Source organism: Prinia subflava, chromosome 6 (genome assembly GCF_021018805.1).
Source record: "Prinia subflava isolate CZ2003 ecotype Zambia chromosome 6, Cam_Psub_1.2, whole genome shotgun sequence".
NCBI lineage: Eukaryota > Metazoa > Chordata > Aves > Passeriformes > Cisticolidae > Prinia > Prinia subflava.
The window spans coordinates 2,549,059-2,565,048 of record NC_086252.1 but is presented as its reverse complement, the minus strand read 5'-3'; the positions used below and the strand labels follow the sequence as shown (position 1 = coordinate 2,565,048).

Genomic DNA, 15,990 nt, shown 5'->3' with positions numbered 1-15,990 from the left:
TGTTTCTTATATTGTTTTTGCAACTCTTAAACTTTACATTGATAAAATTTGCATTACTGTTCCACAAAAGTTCTTTTCTGTAACTGTTAGTAACAAAAGCCCGTGGGAGCCTTTCGTTAACTTTACAAAATAAAATGTGGCTCATGGGCAATGCATTAGCAAGTAGGAAAGAATCCCACAATGTTGATTATATGAAGGTTTCAGGGAGCAGTTTGTGTGGTTAAAATGTGTGACCTGCAGACCACATGGAAAACTTTAAATGCATTCATAAAGTTCAGTTTGTGTGTGATTGATGAATTTTTGACTTGTTCTGTTGAACTCCCTCTTGGAGTTGTTTTTTTTTTTCTAAGTTGGCTGAAATATGCTGGCCCAATCCAGTTCAGCAATTATTTTTCCTTTGCAGTTTGGGATGCTGACAGATGGGAGGGGGCATTTATAGTGACTATATATGCATTTACAGTGACTCATGAATGGTAGAGATTTTGGATAAATTGTAGTATCTCTATTGGTCTGAAACTTACTTTTATGCTGGGTCTGTTGCTTTGTGAGGCATGTGGAACTGTCAAGGGAGGTGTGAGGAGTCTGGAGGGGAGTGGAGCTGCGTAGGCTCACAGGAGTCAGCCTTTAGAGGTCAGATATGGCTTTATTCTGCTCCGCTGCACATTTTTCCCCACAGTTATGTTGTTTCTTGAAGTCTTCCCAAATTTGCAGAGGTCAACATTTTGTTCCTTACAAGAAAATGTTTGTTTGCTTTTTGTTCTTACAACAAAACAGAATCTTTCTGTGATGTCAGTGTTTAATTTGTATTTTCTGGTGAGTGGAGTTTGTGGGCTGTTTTGGGCAGCAGCAGTCTTATGTTACTGAACATTTGTTGTTTTATCACTGAAACATTAAATATTTGGCATTCCAAGGTAATAACTCTGTTTTATCTGTTTGAGGTACCATGCTTGTGGCTGCCTTCTGCTGGCACAGCTGTTGTGCTGTGCTTGTTTCATAGACTGAGCTGCTTCCTCTTGATCTTGGTTGTTTTAATATTTTAGGGTCAGCCTTTCTGTTTTTGACTTTGAGTAAACTCCACTGTGTCTGTCTATACTATTGACTCATCCCATTTTCAGCTACCTTATTTAGGACCTCACTGAATTGCTGTCAAGCACAGTGGCTTTGTTCCTGCTGCACTTCTACCTGGTATTCCAGATGCTGCATTTGCAAGAACAGGGTAGGGAACAGAATTATGTGAGTGAGACCAATTGTCCTGGCTTGCATCAGCCTTGTGTGACCATTCCATTGATGCTGTGAAGAGGAGAGCCTTGTGGTATGGGAAGCACAAATGCAGCTTGCTGGGAAGATCTGTGTGGTAGTAGTAACTGAGTGACTGTTGAAGTTCAAATTTAGTCTCAGTTTCATTACCTCCTGATGCCAGCATGATCATGTTCACCTTTAAAATATTGTTGTTGAGGCCGGGTGGGGTCCTTTGTTGGGTTTTGATGGGGGCTGTTGTCCCCTGTGGACTTTGGGTACGTTGGAGCTGCGTGTGTGCTGGCTGGTAGCAGGATTGTGCTTTGCAGGAGCCTTTCCTACTGCCAGATCTGACCCTGCTCTCTTGTACTTTCCTGTGTTGTGTTTATCCAGTGAGTCCAGCCTGGGCTGCTGGTCTTCCTTTGGGAGTTTGAGGAGTGGCAGGTGTGGTGGCTGACCAGCTTCTTAAAGGCAGGATGGTTTGAGAGCTGGATGGGAGCAGCCTGTGATGGGAGCCCAGGGGACCTGAGTTTCCTCCCATCTCCTTCTCCTCCTCCCTTGGGGAATGCCTGTGTCAATTTGAGAAATTTTCCCATCAGTGTCTCAACAGTTTTGCCCTTTGAGGGAAGCTACTGAGTTGTAGTAATAATATTGTTGCAGCTGCCACAGGCTAGGACCTTGAAGCCTGCTGCTTCTTCAGATGTTAAGAAAGGATTGTGTGCCCAAGGCACATCTTTTGCTGTGATAGCTTGTGGCCTAAGAAGTATTCTGCCACCCTGCAAATCTTGCTTTGCTTTGTTATCTAAAAATCCTGTGGGTCCTCTGGCCCTTCACATCAGCCTGGTCTGGCAAAACAAACTTTATAACATGCCCAGAGTAAAGATTTTCACAGCAGGTTGGCTGTTTTTTACCTTAAAGTGCTTTGTGGGAGGAGAGTTATTTATCTCAAGGCAGTGCTTTGTTTCCTTTCCTTTTTGTACAGCTCCCACGAACCTGAGCCTCGTGTTTGAGGCACTGTTTATAGTGCTCCATGCAGCATTTGCATAAAGGGGTAAGAAAACAGTAATAAGGATCAGAGAAAACTGAATGCATTTGGTGGGCTGTGTGTAGGGGTCTTGTCCTCCCCTACATGCTTTCTTTTATACCTCTGATGTGATACTTTGAAAAAAGAGAGGAGAAAGTGTAGGAAATGCCTCCAGTTATAGTGTTAGCTTTGCCTCGAAATACTGTGTATTGCTTCACTTGGGTGATGATGACATTTGGGGCGTTTATTGATGGTTTCAGCGCATGTTAAATGAAACCAAAACACTGAAGGAAGATTAATGCAAGATTGACAAATAGAGGAATAGAAGCAAAAGTGTCCGAGGGCTGTAAAAACATGGCTTTCACCCTGAAGAGCATAAGTTAGCCTTGGCTGCAACATGGCAGAAGGTTCCCCTTCTCTCTCCCCACATTTCATTCATACAGAAGCAATGAAACATTTTGGAATGAATGCTCTCTCTAATGTTTTCACCAGTGGTTTCTTGGCACAGACATGTCCAACTACTGTTTGCTTGTGAAAACAAGTCCTTCTTTTTTGAAAAGTGGGCAAACATGGATGTTCGGGGGTGTTTAAACACTGTCTTGAAAATTGCTCATGGCACCTTTGGGTTGACTTCTTCATTGTTTGTTTTCAGGTTTTGCCTATATTTGTATCCTGTGTAGGAGCTCTTTTTGTTTGGATAAATCATCCCAATGTAGCCAGAGAGGAGACCAGCAGAGAGGATTAGTCAGCTTCATTAACAACAACACTGGAGCCTGTCATAATGATATTGAGGTTAGCAGCAGTGTTCACTGAGCAGAGAAGAGGTTTCTGCACCCTCAAGAAACTCAGCAGAGAAACAAACCCGATAATCCGTGCTCGTGCATCCGCTTCTCATACTCGCTCCGACTTGCAGTGTGGGTGTCTTTCCCTGGCAGATGATCTGCTGTTACTTCAGGGCTTGGATCTCAAACAGGTTGCAGAGCAGTTAAGGGCTTGATCCTGGCCAGTGCTGGTTGCCCACAGCTTGTCCAGGCTGCTGCTGCTGCTTGCACAGTGGCTTGCAGGATCAAGCCCATAATGAAAAATATTTTAGTACTGTGGTTTTCCTCTTTGACATGGGTTGCCTGTGTTCTGATTGTTTGCTCTGGGATACAGATGGAGGCTTCTGCCTTTGTGTGACCTCGCTGAGCTTTGTTTCTTGAGTCATTATATCAGCTATTAATGTACTTTGTACAGGACTGTTATTTTGTCTCCTCAGCTTATTTTCCTTGATTGTTTTTCCCTTCTCATCCCTTCAGGACCTCAGCCACTGCTCTTCTGGGTGGTTTTTTTTAACAGCCTTTACTGTCCTGTCCAAGTTTTACAAGGCTGCCTGTCCTGGTTAATAACTTCATTAAGCACAGAGTAGCGTACCAGGATTGAGTTTTTTTTCTATTACAACATCCAGACTTTGTCCACTGTATTTCTGGGACTAAAATGCTGTTTCTGGGAAGGTGGGCTTGAGCAAGAGAGTTTTCATCATCGTGGAGAATAGCCTGTGTTTGTTCAGAAACCCAGTGATCTATTTCTCTGCGGAAGCTCCCAGCTCACTGAAGCACAGGCAGTGTTAGCCCAGCGTTGCCCCAACCTGAAGTGCAGCTGCTGGGATTGGATCACAGGTGGGCTTTATTTGGTGTGTGCTGTTGTGAAACGGTGCCGGCAAACCCTGGAGTGCTACAGGATGAAATCTGAGGCTGTCTGTTTGTTTGTTTGTCTTTTTCAAGTACCCAGCCCATCCCTCTCCACCAAGCAGTACAAACACCTCCACTGCCATACACAGGAACAGAGTAAATCAAAGCCCCAGAAACAGCAGTGGGCTCAGGTGGCTTTGCTTTTAGTCCTGATGTTGCTCTTTTCCTTACTCTTTTCAGACATTGTCTCTTGCAATTTTGTGTTTCCAACCTGAAAAAACACAAGGGACTAGAGGCACTTAACACTTAACTATTTTGTTGTGGCCAACCACAACGTAAAACAAATTTGAGCTCACAACATGATTGTTCAAATAATAGGTGATAGTTTAATACAGTACTGATCTAGCTGGTAATGCCTATTAAAATGAGAAACTTCGTTATAGAGTAAAGCTGTAGTTTTAAATTTGCCCAGCTCTGTCTGAGGTTGAGACAGCTCAAAAAACTTAAAACATGTAAGTACACGCTTCCTCTGCCATCTCTTTGGCCTCAGCTGTTCTGAACATGCAGCAGCACACATGCTTATGAGTTGGCAAGATCCAGAGGGGCAGTAGGTCAGGCAAATACAAGGGAAAATGAGTATTATATTAGAAATATAATCTTCGTGTGTCACATTAAAAAGCCACCTACAAAACCAACACACAGCCCTCCCCTACCACAATGAAAACAGTGCTGGGCAAGCCTTGGTTTTAGATTAATTCCAATAAAATCTAGTCACACTTTTCTTTGATCCTATTTTATTGTCTCCCATTTCAATGAATTGTTTTGGTGGCATGATATGAAACTCTTCAAAGTTGTAGGAACCAAATGATTATTTGAGCAGAGCCATTACTAAAGGAATGTGCATTATATATCTGGAGTATTAAAATTGGCCTGCATAAATGGAAGAATCCAAACTAGCAATCTTATTTTACTATTCTTTTTTGTTTTCTATTTCTGTTCTCCAAAGTTTAACAAATTAAGTAAATGGAGAGAGACCTTGTTGCTCCCTGGGAATTTAGTGCACTTGCCAGGTACATTAGCACTTGGGGCATTTTACAGCAGGACTGACTTGCAGCAGCAATTTCTCTGGGGTGTTACAGGCTACAAGAGGTAAGAAGCAGTGGGTTTGTTTTTAGCAGAGATGATAAAAGGGATGTAGGGTACAATTCCAAAAGGCTTGCAAAAAATCTGTGTAGATGTAGATGTAATGATTTTAACCTCTGCAGAAGGTTGCTTTGCAGAGGTTGCCACAGATCCAGAAAAGATTTTAAGGATACAGTGCGGGCTTTTATGCCAGCCCCAGCTGTACAACTTCTGTGCTGCAGCCTCAGCTGGTGTCAGGAGTGTTCCCTGACTTCTGCAGAAGCAATCTCCTCTCTTTTGGCCCTAGGGGCATTGCAAGTCTACCTGTTACAGGAGGAAAAATAGCTTTATTAATATACTGTATCCCAGGGTGTGAAATATTCTCCATAAGTTGTACTAGTGCTGCTCTAAAGGATCCTCTTCTTGGGTTGGGGTGCACTGCTTCTCTCTTGTGTATCAGATTTCACTGCTGTGCTTGTGCACCCTGGCTGCAGAGGTGTTTGGGGACCTTTCACTGGGCTCACTGTAAGGTTCCTGCAGCCTCTCAGCTGGAAATGTCCAGTTTATAGCAATGACTTTCCCTAGCCCTTGACTGGGAAGAGGCTGCTGCCTGTGTGTTTCTTACAAGTGGCAAGAGCCCTGTTATCATCTTGCTATTTGAGGCTTTTTCTTAAGCCAGTCTGCTTGGGTGAGAAAGGCTCAGAAGGCCTTGCATGGTGCCTGTAAACTTGAAGTGGCACTAATATCTTGCCCCAAGTGGTTACACTGGCTTCCAGTCCTAGGGGGAAAAAGTGGGACATCGAAGGGTCTTGGTCATTGCATCTTGACCAGCGTTTAGAAGTGACATTAACAGCTTTTCCAGTTGAACTGGAATTTGGAATTTTCTTCCTGCTTGAGGTGTTAACCCCTTACCTGAACAGGAAGGAGTTGTATGTGTTGTTTTGGTGGAGAATGCTGCATGTGTTGTCATTTAAGCTGGCAGAAATTTGAATGCTCTGGTTTGAAGCTGACGTGTTTTAGCGCGGTTTCTGCGTTGCCGTGCCACACGAGGGATGTCCTGAGAAATGATGAGTGAGGGTCCTTTTGCTTTGTGCTCTGGGCAAACACAGAATTCGCCTTTGTGAGCTGCAACAAAGTACAAGTTGGGAGGAAGGAGTAGTGTCAAGAGTCTAGTTAGCAAAACTTGACTCTTGAGGAGACTCTTGAGGAGACAGCAGATCTTATCCAAACTTGCATAACGAGACCATGTCAAATGAAGACAGAAATCAAATCTCCTGACTGTATTCTGTGCATCCATCATCATGAGACCACGCTTCTTCTTTCATTTCTGTCCTTAAGCAGGGAAATTCAAGAATCCCTTTTGTCCCTGGGGGGCTGTGGTATGATCTCCCACTACTCTTGGGCATTCTGCTTTCAGCACTGGAATGTTTCTGTGCTTGTCGCTTGCTCAAGGATTTAAGCCATTTATTTTGTTTGTTTATAATAGAGTTCTGGTGGGAAGACAGATGTTATGTGGGAAAGCTATTTTCCGGATCTGTTTATCCCTGTTATGTGGAGTCTCACAGACCACCAGTAGCAAGTAGCTATTAGGCATCAGCTTTGAGAGATTGGCATTTTTAGAAGAGGAAATGTATTAGTTCTTGTAAGCAGCTTTGCAACAAACCCAATGACTTCTTGGCACACTTTGGCTTGGTTTTTAAAATGGATTGGAGTATGTCTTTGTTTCAATATAGCCATTTGACCTTTTGAAATATTAGTATTTTAGGAAATGGCATGTATTTTTTCGTATCTGGCAGTAAAGAGCTGACTTGAATTCCTAAAATACATTGTCTAAGCAGCACTTAGCTATGAAGACATGGTTCTAAATAAATCTCATTTAAATGCCTGTATTCAAAATTAAAAATCAAGGTTTTCACTTTCAGTCATCTTTATTTATCTTGATGCCCCAGGGTACTTCAAGGAACTTAACAATTAAATTGTATGCTATTATGGTAGCAGAATAGGGACAAGTCTTTGTGTTCCAAAGAACTCATGTTTCAAAATACAATGTTTGAGATTTGGCCTTCATGTCTCTTCTGCTGATACTTTACAACAGTGGCTTCGCAACAGGCTGAGCTCACAAATTCCTAAGATTTAGGAGGGAACAGTTTATTAATATTTTATCAGAGAAGAGTCCTAATTGGTGTATCTGTGCACTTGAGAAGACTAGAAAGCTTCTTACTCTTGGGCATTTGTTACTCTTGCCAGTAATCTGTAGACTTCCAAATTGCCAAGGCCACATGTGTTGAGAGAGAGCAAAGTAAACACTGCAGAAAGGCAGTTTTGGCATTTCCATCTTGTTCAGCCAAAGAGATTAGACATAGTTGGAAAATTATTTCCTCCATAGGGGGAGGATGACCACAAACCTAGAACAATTTTTTCTTTATTTGAAGAGCATTTGCATAAGCACACACTATGGTGTGTGCTTGAAAGAAGCAAAACTCTTAATGATTTGGCTGCTTCTGATCCATCTCAGGAGTAGGAAACACTACAGGGATGAGCTGCGAGGGTCTCTGGAGGCCTCCTGCCACTTGTTTTATCACTGCAGTCTGGGTTATTCCACTCAGTTTGGGACAGGAGATGCCATGTGAGTCCACAGCCTGCCTGTGCATGTGTGTGCAATGGAAAATGGAAAATATTCCTCTCCTTTCTTTCTGCTTAGGACCAGATTTAGTAGCATTTAGCAGGAAATTGCTTTAGGCATGGAAGTTAGATTTGGAAGGGTTGCAGCAATTAATATTTTTCATTTGTTATTGCAGCCCTAGCCATAATTTGGTGCTCTACGGAACATGCTGGTCAGTAGCTTGGGCTCCTCATGCCTCTCCTCCCATTTAAAGGTGCAAATTATAGTATTTTCTCTAAGAAATGTTGTGGGGAAAAATCCAAATAGTGATTGTCAGGTACTGAGGTATCACTGCACAGAAGCCCTTTAGAATCATAGCACATTAAAAAATCTATTATTTTTTTCCTTCTGTAGTTACCGCAAATGTAATCCAAGTAATGAGAATCTGTGGCTTTTGTGTAGAGCATATATACCTCCCAGGGAGCACTGGTTACTGGAAAACCATGTTTCATCAGGTGTTGTTTATTTGTTTCACAGTTGTGGAAAGAGATACCAGACTCTTGGGGTTTTGTTAACCTTTGGTCAGTATCTGCAGGCAGGATGGAATGGGGTTTTGGCGTTTTTTGCCACGCCGTGTATTTGATTGCAGCCCTTGGAACTGGAGGGAGGCACAGTATGACACAGTATCTGACAGTAGGTTTAAGGATTCCAGTTAATTGTCATGGAAGTCATGGTGTGCAGAATTTGTCTTCCTTCAGGCCAGCAGTGCTTGGGATCTAACAGAGTGAAACAACACATTCCTCCCTTTGCTTTCCAAGGGTGCTGGTGAGTTTAGAATCTGGAAATAAAAATTGCACTTCACATCTGCTGAGGAATCAGGGCAGGACTTTGTCTGGCTTGAACCCTGACAGTAAATCTGTCCTTTGACAGAAACCTGTCCTAGGCTGTTTCCCTTCAGGTTTCTTATGTGCATGAGGCTTTGACGATGTGGCATAAAGTTTCTCCTTGGGAAGAGGGGCACAGTCCAGTGCCAGCCTTGCCTTGTGGGGTTTGGTGTGAGTGCCCAAGGGCTGCAGCCAAGCTCTGTGACATTTGCCATGCAGATGGAGTCAGTTCTTCGTGAATATCTGTGTCCTTTTGCCTTTCCCTCCCCCAAATGAATTAGTCACAGAAATATAGTATGATTGGACTTTCTTTTAGAAAGTGGTCATTAGAGGCTTTCAGTTATGCAGAAATAACTACTTGGCACCCAACAGAAAGAATATCTGAAAGGTGTTTCAGAATGTGTGAATATATTTATTCATTGCTACAATTAGCCTTTTTTTTTTTTTTGGTTTTTTTTGGGTTTGTTTTTTGTTTTTTGTTTGTTTTTATCCACAAAAGTATTAAATGGGCAAATAATATATGAGCAGCAAAGGTATGTTGAAAAGAAAAACCCTGAGTAATTTTCTCTTTTCCTTCAACAGACGTACATTGGCAGCGTAGTGATATCAATAAACCCCTACAGATCTCTACCCATTTATACTCCAGAGAAAGTGGAAGAATACAGAAACAGGAACTTTTATGAACTCAGTCCTCACATGTAAGTACAGCAAAGAAATTTTAGTTTTCATTCTGTCCGGGAACAGATGGTACCAGCTGTCTCTCTCCTCAAAAGATCTGTTGATTAAAGTAACCAAAATGAGAATCACACCACCACTCCCCCAAAATGAATTTTTATTAGCTCAGACATATTTTAAAGTGAAGTGAAAATGAGTTACTCTCTTTCTTTCATAAGCTTAGGCCCTGATATGTGCATTTCAGAACATTTCCCCCTCCCTGTTAGCAGTAGCCAGTGTTACAGCACTGTAAAGTAAGCAGTCTGTTTTCAAGGAAATCTGTTTCTTTCAAAGTCCAGACTGCCTCCTGGAAGCCTCGAGGTGTTAAATATGTTTGAATCATACAGTGCTCCTTTTGATATCTGAAACTCTCGATTTATCTTTGTGCAATGCAGAAAAATAAAAAACCCAACTCTCTCATGATGAATGCAGAAATGTGTTGGATATATCTGAATGACAACTGTAGAAAAATTAAAGCTTGGTCTTCTCTTCTCTGTGTTGGGTGGAAATGAGCCCATTCATGGAGGACAGCCAGAGCACCATAAATGCATAAGGAAAACTTCAAGACTAAAACAGGATGAATAATAGGACAAGGTGCTGTTTGCAGGTGTGGGTGGTGTGGCTGAGAGAGGTTCATGGTCTTCAAGGTCTGCTTGTTGCAGTAATCCTTTTATCTGTAGTGGTGAGGCTGAAGCCAGCTGTTCCTCCCCTCAGTGTGACACAGGGAAGGAGAAGTGTTTCCAGCTGGGTGTGAGGTTGCACCTGACTCTTCAGCCACAAATTCAGGAGGCTGACTTGAGCAATCAATGGTTGGATAAGTGTCTAAACAGGGCCATGCATTTAGGCATCTTCCTTCAGTGGTAACTTTTAGGTTAAATGAAAGTTACGTGTAGAAAATGTTCTGGAAGCTGTTTGGTTCTGATTAATTTTTTTTGTCTTAGCACTTCATCTGTCACTCTCCCAGATGCATGGTCTGAAATGCAAACAGACCAATAATCAGATCAAATAAGCTTCTGGTAGTTCTTGGACCTCTTGCTTCTGAACTCTGGCTGAATTCAGGTTTTCTTTCTTCACAGTTTTGTTCACCAAGCCTTGCTAAATAGCTTGCTAAATTGACACAGTTCCTTGCTAAAAGAACTTTCTGCTCTGCTAGTTTTGTTCAGCTGCATAAAATTTGCTGTCAAATGATGGAGTATTTTAAAAATAAAACTTGGGAGTTAAGGTTTGTCTGACATTCTGAAAATCAGTATATGTACTTGGTTGAACCTTGGATCAAGTATGTAGTAATATATTGATCTCCACATTTTTCTGTCTCTCTTCAGAGATGATTTTCCAGAACAGAAAATGTTAAGAGTCATTCTTGTGTGTATTATGAGAGTCTGAATTGGTAGAAAAGTATTTCATAAACACCATTCATCGCTAATGACAATAATTGTATGGTCAGGTTCCTACCTCACAGCAAGGACTTGGGGAGCCCAAACACTAGAGATCTGCTTTAAGAGTAGGAGACTGAAGTGGAAAATATTGACTTTTAATTTTTGTTGGGAGATCTCAATTGCTTGATAGCAATAGATTTTCCTTGCAAGTTTGGATAGAGTCCCAAGTCAATAAAATGTAAGCCTAATTTTCACAGATTTTCTTTATTTTGTGTTGCTTCTGTGTGAGAATTTTTTCTTTTGATACCTGCTACATGGACAAAATATCTTTAAAAATAAAGTATTAGGAAATAAGCTTTGTTGTGGTTTCTGTTACTGATACATCATTTCCAAACTGTAGAAATATAAAATGATGCTACTTTATGGTGACCTTGCTTCCCTTCCCACCTGTCTCTAGATGCTTATGGGAATTTCAGAATCAAGAGAGTCACTTTTGGCTCTGCTAAAACTGGTAAACTTCTCATCATCTTCAAGAGATATTTGGGCAGTACTGTAGGTGTATGAAGTAAGTGCTATGTAGGCTGCCTTATGGCATCTCTGGCAAGCCTAAACCACTTTTCATCCCCTTTAATGTGGAGTGCCTCATGCTGTGCCTAAGGATTTGTGCCAGTCCAGTTGTCCACTCTGCAAACGTGGAGCTGGCCCTTGGATGCTGGTTAATAGATCATGGGTTGAGCTTGCAGGGTGGCTTGGAGCCAGCCTTGGGCTGGTCACCAGCACTGGGAACTGACAGGCTTTGGGATGGAGCTGGCATCATCCCGTCCTTGGAGCTTGCAGCTAATTCTGGGGTTGACTGCTCTGGCAGCAGTAGGCCACTGCTAAAAGCAGGGTTCAGGCATGTCTAGGGAGGTTGCTGCACATCCACAGAGACCTTGCAGTCTTCAAGGTGGTGTTTATTTTAGCTGCTCAGGAACTTTAATGAGGAGATGCTGTGAGACAAATTGCAATTTGTGGCACTTGTTCTGCCACGGGGGTAAAATCTCCCCATTGATTTGTGGAAATGTACATACTTAGTTTTCTTTGATGTGTAAATCTCTGTTGAGCCACGGACTCTTGAGAAGAATTGATAGTGGGTAAGTCCACTGCACCATTTAAGTGTGCCTTGGGAAAGACTTTTGGCTCCTGTTTTGTGATCCTGAGCAAAGTAAAATTCTTGACTGTTTAGAAGGAAACTGATGCATCCAACCTAGAAAGTGTGTCTGGAAATAAAATTAGATATCGTGTGTTTCTTATTTCAACATCTCTTTTGTATAAATTATATAATTTTGGTACTAGTGCTAGCTGGAATTAATTAAAACAAAATTTTGAGCAGTGGTTTTGGTTAGTGATTGCTATAGAAACCAGGTCAGTATGGCACCAAACTCTTCCATCTCCTCTGGGTATAACAGCTCAAATTCTCCAATGTCTGCAGTCTTGGAGAGAACATTCAGGTTTGGGAAGCCCAGGATTTCAGTATCAGCATCTCTAGAGCAATCTGACATGGGATGTTCCCACAGGTACAGCTCTGTGTGGGAGCTCCTGGAGAACCAAAATTGTGTTTTATTTCTTTTCCAGGAGTTTTATGTGAGCTTCTGTCTAGGCTGGAGCTATTTGTGTGTGCCTCAGTGTGATGGGTAGGGAGGGTGTGCTGGAGAATGTCAGCTGTCCCAGTTGAAGAGCAGGCTTGGCCAGCACAGGAAAACAGAAGGAAAAAGAGACAGCAGTTTGTGATGAAGGAAATGCATACCTGTGGATTTCCTGCTGTATATGGTCACTGGAGGAAACACACTTTAGGGAGTGAAAAATCTGTTCAGGTGTTTTCATAGCCCTAATCTGAAAGAAGAGGGAGGGAACACCTCGTCCTCTGTTCTGTGTTTCCTCAAGAGCGTCTGTGAGAGTGACTGATGCTTTCAGTGACGCCAGTTAATACTTAATTGCAGGCTTGGACAGGGTTTGTTTTTCTGGGTGTTTTTTTTTTTTTTAATGATCTCTGGAAACTAGAGTAGGGCCACAGTCACACTTTGAATGGGCAGCCAAACTGAATTGCTGAGAGAAAGTTTCTGGTCAGGTGATTTTGGATGGTGTTATAGCTGATAAAATTTGATCCAAGAGGTTGTATTTTAATGGTTCATTCCTCCCTGAGTGCACTACTGCACTACTGTTGTGGCACCGTGTAACAAAAGTGTTATTTTTCTAGTCTCCCAGAATGCTTGTTTTCATAGTCTGTGGCTATTTGCATAGGTGTAATAGGAAGTTTACCAAGCTTTTTAATTGCTGCCTTGTTGTTTTTGTTTTAATGTTGTTAATCTTGCTGGTTTTGTCTTTATCTGCAAGGCAGGATCAAACTTGTCTCTGACTTGGCAGAGCAGAGTATGACATTTCAGTGTTCAAACAGTTTGCTGCTTGATTTGTGCAGTTCTTACACTTCTGTTCTGCTCTCTCAGTTGATGTAATTACTCTTTCAGTTGATGTAATTGCTGCTTTGCTTACCTTGTGGCTGAGCTACTCAGGAGAGCAAACCAAGCTGTCTATCTTGCTGTGTTACATTGATTTTCACTGGTGACAAAGGCAGCTGCTGGCATCTTTGAAGTGAATGCAATGGGAAATCAAATAGTTTATCATCCCACATAGTTGTAGCCATCGTGCTGTATCACTTTCCTACCAGTAACAGATTTGCATTAAGGGGTTGGAGGGTAGGTGCTTTCTTGAATTTCCTGTTTTAATCTTGTCTCCTGGCTACTAGCAGCTCTCTGTCCCTGGCAGGGAGGGTGGCATGTGGCTTTTTACTCCCCTTTATGGTCTGAGATGCCCTACCTGCTCGCTCTAAAATGATTACAGATTATTTTAAGTTGAGGGACAAAGTAGAAGTGGCAGCTGTGCTGCTAATGGCCAGCAACATTCTAATAAGAGTTCAGTCCTGTGCAGTTTTTTTTGGCTATGCACTGAAGTTTTTAGGGGGACATTAGAAATCTGGAGGTGGCTTTTATGAGACACTTATTTAATTCCACTTAGGCAATTTGCAGTATGTTTTATTTACTTATTATTCATTGTATTAAATTGACATTTCTGAAGTTTTCTGAATAGTTTTGCATGTAAAGCTTTCAAATTTAGACTTAAATGTACACAGGCAACTCCAGAAAACCAGCTTGCCTTTATATGGGATACAAGCACAAATACATCAATGTGATATGTTAAAATGCAATAATGAGGAACTTATTAATGCTCTTCATTTCAATTATTCTCATGTTTGGGATATCATCATATTATCCCAATATCAAATGTTACCATTATTGGGATAAAACATCCTGTGGATATCTGCAGTTACTCTGACAATGGATACAATTTGCTGTTTCTTTTTCCACTTTTGAGCCAATGTAAATGCTGAATATAGAAGTTATATTTTTGCTTCTAGCTCTTTTTTGTTTTCTGCTGATGTTAAAGGATTGGATGTCTTCAGGAACACCAAGGTTTCAGTAACCCTTTTTCCTCTATGATGTAAAGCAAATATTTTTGTCTGAAGGGTATGATAAAGCCCCAGCTGTGAAGGATAGTTTTTACCTGTATGTAAAACTAAGCTTTTACCTATATGTAGCAGAGTGGTAAGATACATAGTAGCTGTCTTTATTTATTGAAGATGATGATGATGATGGGATGAAAGTCTGTGACATAGTTAAGTGTCTTTCATTGCCCCAGTATGTTTATTTTAACATTTCCATTCCAGTTTGTACTTTCCTGATCTTCATTTTCTTTCTTTTTTTCTTTTTTTCTTCTTCTTTTTTTTTTTTAAACCACTCCACTGTGGTTTTCCTCACCTTGCAGTGTCTGATTTTACAGACATTTTCTTCTTATTCCTAATAATTCGTGACTTCTCCAGAGACTCAGTCTTTGGACTTGTTCCTGTGGCTCAGCAGAGTTCTGCTTTCAGAAGAGATTCATGGCTGAGGAAAGACAGTCACTTCAGAGGTTAGGTGCCATAATTGACCACTGGGCAGGGAGGGAACATCTGTGACTGGTGGAAATCATAAACAGCAGTTAGGGAGGGCTGTCAGTACCTGATTGTTAAAACCATGGCTGGAGTGAATTGAAAGAAGAAGAGAGGGGTGGAGCCCTAAAGAGAACCTTGAAGTCTTTTTTTGGTAGAGGCCAGACTTATTATTCTCTCAACCCCTGTAAGAGAGGCAGAGCTGATGTGGTGTGCCCATGAATGTAAGCCCCTCGAGCACAGGGGGGAAAAGGGGATGAAGCACCACACTTGTTTCAAGACCCAGAAGGACCTCATGCCTGAGAAGAGCCTCTTTTATTGCAGTGTTCTCTCACACCAATCATGGCATGCAGTTTCCTACATTTCACACTTGGTTGGAGACCTCCGAAGTCCTTCTGAGGCAACGAGAGTTTTGAGGAAGGCAGTTGTGATGTGGCCATATTGAAGTGAATGACCTCTGAAGAGCATTTTGCCAGGGCTTTGAAGGCTTAGGGTACAAAGCAGGGTTTCTCCTACATACAACAACAAATTTAGTGCTTTTTTCCTGAAATTGGAGCAGGGCTGTTTTAGTGGGTTTGGATAGCACATAATGCAGCCATCTGACCCCAGTGCTCCAGAGTTGGATATAGTCTTATTGAGAAGAACAGTAGTTGCTTGTTTGCTGCTGGTTTTATTTTACAGCATTTTTATTTTAAATTGCATGAAATTTTCTAATAATGCAGAATAATACAAGAACTGACTTATGGCAAGATGTGCAGTCGTAAGGAAGCTCCAAAAATGCACCCAACACCCAAGAAGTATAAACAGCCTGAAAAAGCAGTGCATGTATGAATGTTGTGCTTTATTTCAATTTTCAGAATATTCTGGAGTGACTTCTGGAATGACATTTAGACCGGATTCCAAAGTTTGGTGGAATGAGCCTTTCTGTTGGTCCTCAAAGTAGCTCAGCCTAAATTAAGAAGTGAAAAGGCCCTTTGAATTCCTTTTGCATGGCACTGGTGCTGTCCTGCTGCTGTTGGTGCCCGGGAGCTGGGATGCCCAAGGTGGAAATGGGCGATGCCATGTGGCAGCAGAGCTCTGCCCAGGTGGATTGGGGCTGACAGGGCTGTGTGGAGCCAGGGAGGGTTCCTGTGCTCTTGTGGCATTGAAACACTTCCCAGCCTAGGAAGGAGTATATATAGAGACTTCAGGGGATATAAAAAGCATCAAGACAAAGCTGCTGCCCAAAATACCCCAGAAGATGGAGAGTGCTGCCTGCCTCTGGTCTCACCCTCCCTCATCTCTAGGTCTCTCAGAAGCTGCAGCAGCGTGTTCTGCCGTGACAAAAGTATTCAAAAGCAC

At 41.9% G+C, this 15,990-nt stretch overlaps 1 protein-coding gene across 2 annotated transcripts in view; it reads left to right on the top strand.

The window, feature by feature from the left end:
- The window catches only part of MYO1B (myosin IB), a 107,971-nt gene that overhangs the window by 19,341 nt on the left and 72,640 nt on the right, over window positions 1-15,990 (top strand). For both annotated transcript variants that reach the window (XM_063399881.1, XM_063399880.1), the window contains exon 3: window positions 9,121-9,236. In XM_063399881.1, the coding sequence (XP_063255951.1) occupies window positions 9,121-9,236 (116 nt within the window). The remainder of the gene's footprint in view (window positions 1-9,120; window positions 9,237-15,990) is intronic.